General features: G+C 37.7%; 1 protein-coding gene across 1 annotated transcript; it reads left to right on the top strand.

Annotated features, from left to right (window-relative positions):
* The first annotated feature begins 8,439 nt into the window (after positions 1 to 8,439).
* Positions 8,440 to 10,679, top strand: LOC112191456. The gene is made up of 2 exons (XM_024330804.2): positions 8,440 to 10,035; positions 10,203 to 10,679. The coding sequence occupies exons 1-2, from the start codon at positions 8,796 to 8,798 to the stop codon at positions 10,241 to 10,243; spliced, it is 1,281 nt and encodes a 426-aa protein (XP_024186572.1). The 5' UTR covers positions 8,440 to 8,795; the 3' UTR covers positions 10,244 to 10,679.
* Positions 10,680 to 10,715: the final 36 nt, after the last annotated feature.

Raw genomic sequence — 10,715 nt, 5'->3', positions numbered from 1 at the left:
TTACAAGCATTTTTTTTCCTGATAATTACAAGCATAATAATTGTAAAATTCACTGCTATTTAAATAATACTGATATATGTGTGTGTGTTTCTATAGATGGAGTTGGATGAAATTCTGTACCACTACTAGAAATTTCCCCAAAGCACACTAATTTGAATTAGTCCCTATTGGGGCAAAGCACACTGATAACAGTGGCTAATGGCATTAGCCACTCTGCAGCCACTAATGAGGGATCAGTGCCCTCTATTGCAGGTGCTATTGGAACAAAGCACACTGATAAAAACTCAGTGACATACTCACACCCAATGCAACAAACCACCTTTTTCTTTCCCACTGTTATTGAATCAGTGTGTTTTCTTAATGTCACCAATATCAGTGGCAAAATTGGGAGTATATATATATAAAAAAAATAACAATTAGGTCTAGCTACAACCATGTATTTCTAAAATGTACTTCACAAATCGTATACAATTTCAAATAAAATACAACATTAACAAAAAAAAAAAAAACATAAATCTCTTCATGTTCCTCTCTATGACTGCATCTGGTTACATCCACCAACTATGCTTTCTGTCAGTTTCATAACTTTTATGAGAACGTTGCAACTCCACCCTGAGATGTAAAAAGTAGATTATAATTTAATAACCTGGATGTTAGTCTTGAAATTGAAATGTCTTCTACTTTACTGTTAAGTACTAGTCTCTTAAGATGGATAGCAAAATCTGCACTGATTTAACTATAAAGAACTACCCATATTTCAATTTGATGCAACAGTGCATAAACAATCTTTAACAAAATATGTAAAACCAACACAAGGCAGGATTAATTAACAAAAGTGAACTGAAAGACAGTCTAGACTAGACCTCTCGCCTATACAAATTAAAACACACACACACACACACACACACACACACACACACACACACACACACACACACACACACACACACACACATAATATATAAATATTAAGTAGCACAAGTGTCCATAACTCAAGAGAATTAACATTCAAAAAGAGAACAGTTCTACATGCCAAAATGAAAGAGCTGTGTTGTTCTAGATACTTGATGCTAGTCACAAAGCTTGAAGAAAGCTTACCCAGTGCAGATTCTTATGACTTGGTAATGTGGTCATAAGCAGCATCTTGGTTGTAAGGTTTCGAGCCAGATTATATATCTTCCTGGTGGTTACAAGATTATCCTTATCACCACTGAATGCAAGGTTTGGTTCCAAATCTATGCAAGGCTTATGGAGCAAACCGCAAGGTGCAGTAAAGCAAATAGAGCTGCAATAAACACCATTGAAGCTCAGAATGCCATGAGGATTCCCATCGTGTATACTAAAGGCATTTTATAAAAAAAAAAAACCAGGCTCTCACATGATAGTTCAAACTCCCTTAGTATATTCCAACGGCTGATATATAAAATTGGGTAAAGAGACAAAGATAATAACCTGTGCCAACCTCCCAATTACAAAAGGCAACATCTCCCTGACTTGTGAATCAGGTGACTGGAGCATCTTAATCAATGGTTGTATTGCAGCCCTTTGAATAACTTGTGCCTGCACCAACATATTGGTTATTTACAACAGAGTAAGGCTGAAATATGTGATCTAACCAAAAAGGTATTTCATTCCACCTTGCAATCTGAATCAGCTATAGCAATCATACGAAGTAACAAGCTTAATAAGAGTTCAGACATTAATACGTACAATTGTAAAACCGGGAATTTGAGTTAATAGGTATCTTTTTCATTTTCCTTTCCCCTTTGATACATATTTTTTATCTGCATTCCTTAGCTAACTACTGCATAGATGATCAATGGTATGGAACCAATTTGATCATCTATCAACACCAGTTTCAAGTTACAACCATCACAATGCCTCCAAATAGCAACATAATGTGGTATTTTATGACACTAAACCATTCCCCCCCCCCTAAAATTACCTTCTTACAAAGGTGCTATGTCCTGGCAGGTATGGCAGTCATCTGTGCATGAATCAGTGCAGATGTATAGATCATGTCGATAGGTATGTTGCTTATTTTCTTGCCAGCTTCGATTCTTCTTCTATACCCTTCCTACATAGATGCGCATCAACACAGTCAGTGAACAAGTTCTTTTCGTTCCACAATGATTCACCATGCCAGAGTTCTAGAGATGTCCATAGGAACGATGAGTTCCAATGGATTGGTGAAACACAGCAGTAGCTGTTCTGAACAATCATAAATATCCCAAGTAAATAACAAAAGTACAACGATTACACAAATGGGAACAAAGAAACTTGTAATACACAAATGATCAAAGCTTTGGGGAATAATAACATTTCTCTCTCGATGACTTTTAGCCCTTCAAATGTGTAAGTTAAATCCCACATTAGATGAATGTTAATCATACAGTTTTCCCAACAACCCACAAACTTTTACATTTCTAGGGGAAACAACAAGCTAATACATCTCAGATAAACATGTTCATCAACCTCATGCATCACAATCATAAATCACAAAAAAAGTTAGTAATAACAGGACTTTGTTTAAGGAACCCAATATTTTCTTTTAAAAAGGAACATCGAAAGATCTCTCCTTTATTCCATTTTCAATGTTCAATCACATTCTAATCAAAGTCAAAAATGAAGAAGAACAAACCTCCTTAGCAAAATCAGAGAGAAACCCAGTTATCAAAAGGCCCAGAATCCAATGCAAAATGAATCAAGAATCTATTTTGATGATATTAGAGATGGTACTTGGTGCGAGTGAATTACCTTGATGTTTATATATATTGAAAAAATCGACGAAACCGAGGCAGCGGAAAATGGAAATGACCACATGGGACCAGAGTTTATTACTAGAAAAGTTAACGGAGAAGAAGGTGATTGAAGGTGATTGACATTTGTAGGATACAGGGTGATAGGTGCATTTACATGTCGATTTCTGAGAGAACAAAACCCAAACCAAATAGAAAATGAAAAGAGAAAAATGAGAGGTGTTTCGAATGAACTATACCACTTAAGAGGGAAACTTAGCAACCTAATTTTTGTTTTCGTCAATTTTGAATTCCAGATCTGACATGCAGATCCAATCATAACAAAACCAAATTTCAATCAAACTAACTAGGACATAAATACAGACCAAAGCATCAGAAAGCCAGAATTGGAAATAAGAAAACCTTGGCTGAGTGGGTTCAGTACGTGAATCTTACCATCGAACTGGATCTATGTATTCAGATCGGCAATGAACAATGGTATCGATCTAACCGCCAGTACATGGCTTCGGCGATTAGTCAAAGATTGGATCGATTCTCATATCTCTTTCATCGGTTCCAAATTGGAAAAGAGATAGCGGTGTAAGATGGAAGAGATAAGAGAGAGCGAAGTGAGTGGACTGAGTTAAGGTATTAGAGAGAGAGCATAGTTGTTTAAGGTTTTGGTTTTTGTTTAAGTTAATTGAGAAGGAAGAGGAAGAGATAAGATTTTGGTTTCAAACCTCAAAATGAGATGGGGTAATTTGGACATTTCAAGCTCGGTCACATAATATATTCTTGTTTAAGAGCAAACTTGGGTTACTCGGCACTAATGTTGGTGTGAAAAGCCCATTAGCCACTGAAGTTTTGTAACAGTGTGAAACTGTTTCAAATGCCACTGATAAATTTTGGTGGCTACTAGTTAGTCCCTATTGGGGAAATTTCTAGTAGTGTACATTGTATTGCGTTGTATTAATGCCAAATGAATTACTTACTTAGATGATAATTCTTTCTTTCTCGCCAAAAGAATATAAGCGGATTCAATTATAGATTGACCCGAGTTAGACATCAAACAATCTAATAAACAATCAAAAATGCATAAGACACCAAAAAATTATACCAAATGACGTGGCAAGTGCCACATCGTCATTTTAGACATAATAATTTCTAACAATGTTTCCGTCTTCTAATTTTATCATTATAAAAAAATATCAATATATTATTTATTAAAGAAATCAGTAATGATTTCAACAGCAGAAGAATTGACAACTCCTCTCCAGTCGTGTTGTTCCAAGCTAGTGCCATGGATGTGGCTGGTAGATATTTATCAACAAAAAATAAAATTGTAGATCTAAATTACACACACAGTTATGTATTCATGAAACCAATCAATTAATTAACTGTTGTAGTTTTTTTTCATTTTCAAATGGGTGAATATGTATAGAATAATAAAACCATAATCCCAGATCATCCATCATACTTATATATGTCTTCCTCCTCCATACCAACTACAAAACATACTCAACAAACCGTATAAAAACAAATTGGATTAGTACCTCGATGACATCATATAACGATGAAAGAAGATGATGAAACTGAGCTAATAGCTGGAATACAGGTCCAGCAAGTCTGAAAATTTTTCTTCATGCCTGCCATGAGTTATGGGGATTAGGGTTTCTTCTTATCATTATTAATACAAGGACACAAAGGATTCTGTGGAACCTGTATGCAAACTATATGTAATGCTAACTGAAAATGTGAAAGGGAATAAGGAAGCGATATGCTGGAATATGTTTCGTCCTCTATACTTTATTTAAGCTGGTCATGTAATTTTTCCTAAGCGTGAGAATTTTTAATTAGTTCTATTGCATTTGGAGATGGTTTGGATTGGTTAAGAGCAAAAAATTGTGTTAAATGGATAATGATCATTTTAAAGCTTATTGTTAAAAAAGTTTAATCTGTTTTGGGAGAGACATGTTGGAAATTAAATTCTACAAAATCAATGAGTGGCACATGCCACATCATTTGGGATCCAAATTTAGTATAAATATTTCGGATATGTAGCATCACTCATAATAGAAAATTAACTGAGATTCTAACATATAAAGTATAAATCATGTAGCTCAGCCAATAAAGCCACTACTACACTCTTTTAATTTTTGAAATAGGGCCAGTACGGCTACCATCAAACCTTGATCATTAATGAAACAGCAGAATACATGTGGCGAACATTATGCCTAAACCCCAACAAACAATAAACATCAAGAGAACATCCCGGGATAATAACCGGAGTTTCAACTAAGCATATATATTCTATCAAGCACCAATTAGCTAAGAGTGCACTACCGCTACTCCATTCGCTTTACAATTGTGGTGACACACTGGAAAGATATTGCTAACCTGAACTATAATTTACTAATACTATCAGCTTTCCCACTATATTGCCACCGAAAAATCAATATGATAGCACTTAGTTTTATCCTACCACTAGGAAGTCGTAACCATTTGATGAGGTAAGAAAATCACCGCCTATTCAAAGCAAACAAGGCACACAAGGTGTGCGGTTCGAACAAAACCCATGTCTCTATACCACAACTCGGCAGAGGCTTATTTTTGACATAAAGCCACAACAAACTCTAAAACAACATAAAAAGAAAATATAAAAAGTAAAAGCAGACCAATAATAGCCCATAAGCCCATTCTAGGTTCAATTTCCAGCCCAGCCAACATAAGGAGTGCAGAAGCCCACGTGTTAAGCCCGCCAACGCCCTTAACTGCCCGTCACCGTCCCGTCCGCATCTCCTGCGTACCACCACCGCCGTCGCTCCACCGCAGTTTCACCACATCCGCCACCTACTGTCCTGCCTAGCTTCATTGAAGCCAATGCCGTGCTAGGAACAAGACCTGGCAATTGAGGGCCCTCTCCAGTCTCCACAACGCCTGCTCTCCAAACCATCGGACCCGCCACCCCACTCTCACCAAACATAGCGATAACCCAGGCCAGAATGATTCCGACCCAGAGGCACCCACCATTGCATCGTCTGCAATCTGAGAGAAAATTGCCTCCCAAAATGAACTTCTGAGGAAAACGACAATCCCACAAAAGGAGGAGTCCTTCCGGCTGCATGCGCCACATGCGGATGTGGGTGCGCTGCCGGACGATCGAGACGGTATATGACGAAGAGAAACCCTAGTTCTTAGAGAGAGAGAGAGAGAGAGAGAGAGAGAGAGCGTTTTTTTTTTTTTCATTTTACTGTGTAAAAAAACCAATCCACCACACTCCCTCTAACTTGATCAATCTTAATTCGTTGTTAAGTATGTAATTTATGGTTTTTCGTAATTTATGTATTCGTTGCATGGGCACATTTTTGGATCATTTATATGTTTAGTTTTGAGCTATAGGCTAGCTAGGCATTACCGATTGTTCAGCTTTCTTTTCAATTTGATCTCCGACCTGGATTAGATGACACATGGCCATACGATTGGTGACAGTTTTTATGTTCTATGCATATTCTTGGGTCTGATCTATTAAGAAACGCGGTTGACACAGTATCATTTACAGAATTACATATTACCAAGTGAAAATACAGGATCAGGCCACTTTGAAACTGATCTAGATATTCGACAGCTTCTACGTACACATATGCATATTAGTTTCATAATATTTCATGGAACTCGAGAATAAGATGGAGATTCATTCATTTATTTACAGGAAAAGAAAATGGTATGTTCACCTAACTAGAGGGATCTTCAGGTGCGTACCCCTCGATCAACAATACAGAAAAAACAAATTAAACAGAAAGGGAGACATCAACCTTATCCTTCCATGCGAACAAATTAAACTGCCTTTAAACAAAAAAGACGAAATATAAGTAGGAAGAACATGCCATGAAATCTTCATTACTGAACCTGATAAAGAGGTACTCAGATTCTTCACAGAAATTGAAAATATTTTTCTGCCATGAAATCTTCATTATTGTCTGTGTTTATGGTTATGATCATAGGTGATTTAATCATTAACACCCTTAACATTGTCGCTCTCAAGTGGAAAGAGCTCCAGAGTTTGAGTTTCTAATCTACTTTCTGCTCCTTTGTAAATATTGGGTGCACTCAACACCATACGGCCGTAATCGATCATAATCATAATGGGGATGATGATAGTCCAAGCGCTTTGTGTATATTAATGTAGCTGATGCATTTGTTCGTTGTGCTTCCGAGGTGGGTGTGGCCGAATAGGGTTGCTCCTCCAATTGACCAGAGTAATTGCCGGTCACCATGCTCATCCCCTTTTGCATCACTGAAGATAATTCTAGCTGAATTACGGTAACAAATGAAACTCATGCACGTACGTACATACGTAATGTAAAAAAGTAAAAATTCCTAGCATTCAATCGATTTCTATATTTTCTTGAGATTTTGGTTAGATACAGTTAAGTCTAAGAACCACATACATTAAGAAAATGATATATACTTGATCAGCAAGAACACCGCAGTTTGACAAGGTCCATTTATTCTGGTGCTCAATTTCAAGAGTACTTGACGTTCTCTGTCCTGCAGCTGCAAGTAGACAATTTCCATAACTAGTGATTTATCTGTTAATTACTTTTTGAGCCTGATCAATCGTACGTGAAACTCATATAGAAACAAATTTTAAAATTTCTTGTAAAACTCAAGGACTCAATCAATTAACCAAAAGGAGGTGGCCTCACCAGCCTAGTGTTAAGCCCTAGTTCCATATTACTTGGGGAGAGATTGTTAGGATTGTGTTGTTTAGCTAATTGCTCTAGTTAATTTCTATTGCTTTGTAATAAGCAATTAGGGTAATTAGCCTATGTTAATTACGTTTAGCTGCATGCTTTAGTTCACTAGTGCTCCGATCCACAGCTGTCTTGACACGTGTCAAGCCTGGGAATCTTCTTGAGTACTATATAAACTCCTCTCTGTACTAGCATAATTGAATCAGGCTCATTTTCTAGATATTTTCTCTTCGTTTCTCTATTCCTCTCTAGAACTTTCATGGTATCAAGAGCTCAGGCTGCGATCGTGGTTGATCTTCGTGCTTGATCTACAATCTTAGCTGGTGCTCATCCTCCTCTTTCTCTTGTGTGAGATCTCTGATTCAGATAAGTTTCTTTTTCAATGAATTTTGAAGAAATTGAGAAGTTCATGACTCGAATCCTGAAGATTTTATGGTTATTGCTACAAGATTGTACTATTCTATAACATCGATACTTGGAATTAAGCTCAGATTGTTCAGAAATTGCGTATGTTCATAAAAAAATAGCTAAAATTGACTAGATTTGTGCTTCTTTTTTATCAGTGAGTTGATATCTTTGTTATCAAAACCGTAGCTCATATTATGCTGTAGATCGAAGCTCTAGTACTTCATAAGGATGATTTTGGATCTGTGAGTTGATATCTTTGTTACCAGAACTCTAGCTCATATTATACTGTAGATCGAAGCTCTTGTACTTCATGAGGATGATTAGAATGATGTGTGAACTTTGTTATCAGAACTCTAGCTCATATTATACTGTAGATCGAAGCTCTTGTACTTCATGAGGATGATTAGAATGATGTGTGAAGTTCGTTTCTCAAGATACTGTATGAGGTGTTGATTAACAGTTTTGTTTGGAGCCAAAAAAAGAAAAAAAAAAGAAAAAAAACTTCTTAAACTGTTATGATGATGTGCTCTGCAAATTGTGATTTGCTCATACTGAACTGTGAAAATATGTCACTAGTTCATACTCATCTGTGAATTGATGTTTTTCTGATCTCATGCACAATAGTGGAAACATGACTACTTCTTGCGCTCCTCAATTTTCTTCATCTGCCACAACTCAAACTACCGTGTACTTGCCTAACATCTTACTTGATGAGACCAATTACCCTACATGGCTGTTCAGAATAGAGTCCTTCCTTAGAGGTCAAAATCTTTTTGGATTTGTGGATGGTACAACTCCTTGTCCTCCACAGTTCACTCAATCCTTGGATGGCACTACTTCTGTTCCCAATGCTGAGTACATAGTCTGGAAAACACAAGATTAAAGTATAGTGAACATGATGGGCCAAACATTGAGCACTGTGGCTATGGTCTGTGCTGTGGGAAGCAAGTCTGCTCAAGATATGTGGTCTAGACTCAAGCTGAAATTTGTAGCTCCAAATAGACAAAACATCCTCCAGCTCAAGTCCAATTTGCAAAACTTAAAGAAGGGGAATAATGATATTGAGACTTACCTGGACAAAATTAAAGCAGCTAAGGATGCTCTCGAAACTGTAGGAGTTGTCACTGATGATGAAGACATTGTTGTCACTGTGTTAAGAGGTTTGCCGGCTGAATTTACAGCAATTAAAACTGTCATTCGAGCTCAGTTTGTGAGCTGCTCACTTGGTGAACTTAAAACCTTACTCAAAGCTGCAGAGATTGACATTGGCAATGAAACTCAAGGTTTGCAAACTCTCTTGACTGCAATGTTGGCAAAGACTAGCTCTGATGGTGTTGGTTCTACTGCTTCTGCTGTTCCTGTTGGAACCACTCCTGTACCAGCTACCTCAACATCAAATATTTCATCTATATCTGCCAATATTGCTCCAGCTATGTCTCAGCCCTCATATGCTGCACCTAGTGTTCCACCAGGTTTTCAACCACCAACACAAGCTCCTCTTCTTGCTCCGATTTCACATCAAGGTTCCTGTGTTCCTATGTCTCCTGTTTCTTATGGGTACAATCCCTACACACCGTATCCTGTGTTTGATTTCAATGCTGGTATGGCTGGTCTCTTTGCTGGACGAGGCAATTCTAGACCACCTGGCAATTTTGGCAATAGAAATTTCAACTATGCTGGAAGAGGCATTGCATCACCTGTTATTGTTGGTTTTAACTCAAACAATGCAATTGGAGCTCAGAACAACTTTACTGGTTTCAGAAACAACATTGCTAATCCTGGAGCTGGTCCCTTGACTTGTCAACTTTGTGGGAAAGTCGGTCATGGTGCTAAGACCTGCAGAACCCTGTCCAACTATCAACAAGGCAACAACAACTATTCTACTACTGGATGTCAGTATTGTGGGAGACAAGGCCACACAGCTGAAAGATGCTACTTCATTATTGGTTTCCCTGGTCAACAGCAGCAACAATCTTCTGAACCTGTGAATGGGACTGCTATGCTTGCAGCATCTAATCTCGCACCTCAATTTTGGTTGGCTGACACAGGGGCCACCAACCACATGACAAGCAATGCTCAACTTATTGATAATGCTGTCTCTTACCCTGCAACTGATACTGTGCAAGTTGGTAATGGTAATCACCTTAAAATCACACATTCTGGTAGCACTACTTTGGGACCCTTATTACTTGATAATGTGCTACTAATTCCTGAGCTTGCAGCACATTTACTCTCTATCTATCAATTGTGTAAACAAAACAATTGTAGTGTCTGGTTTGATGAATTTATGTGTGTCATTCAGGACAAAGTGCAGGGCAGAATACTCTATCAGGGAATGTGTAAACAAGGCCTCTATCCAATTCCTTTTCAGCTTCCTCTTATGACTCGGACCAACCTCATCAAATAAAGCTCATCCTGAAGTTCTCTCCAAGTCTGCCTTTGTGGGACAGTTCATTAAACACACAATTTGGCATCAGAGGTTGGGACATCCAACAAATGAAGTTGCTACAAGCATGCTTGAGAGATGTCATATTCAAGCTTCTGCTGATAATGAGTCTATTGTGTGTGAGCCTTGTTTGTTAGACAAACTACATAAACTTCCTTTTCCTAACTCAGTTTCTAGAAGCCAGGTACCTTTTGAACTTGTACACTCAGATGTATGGGGACCTTCCCCTCATCCATCTTTGGATGGTTACAAATATTTTGTTATATTCATAGATGATTGTACTAGATTCACCTGGATGTACCCCATGAGAAATCAAAATGAGGTTTTTGGCTACTTCCAATCTCTTTGTGCCTTTGTGTCTACTCAATT

The sequence above is a fragment of the Rosa chinensis genome, chromosome 3 (genome assembly GCF_002994745.2).
Source record: "Rosa chinensis cultivar Old Blush chromosome 3, RchiOBHm-V2, whole genome shotgun sequence".
Classification (NCBI taxonomy): domain Eukaryota; kingdom Viridiplantae; phylum Streptophyta; class Magnoliopsida; order Rosales; family Rosaceae; genus Rosa; species Rosa chinensis.
Note: the sequence above shows the minus strand (reverse complement) of the source record. Positions and strands in the feature narration are given on the sequence as shown.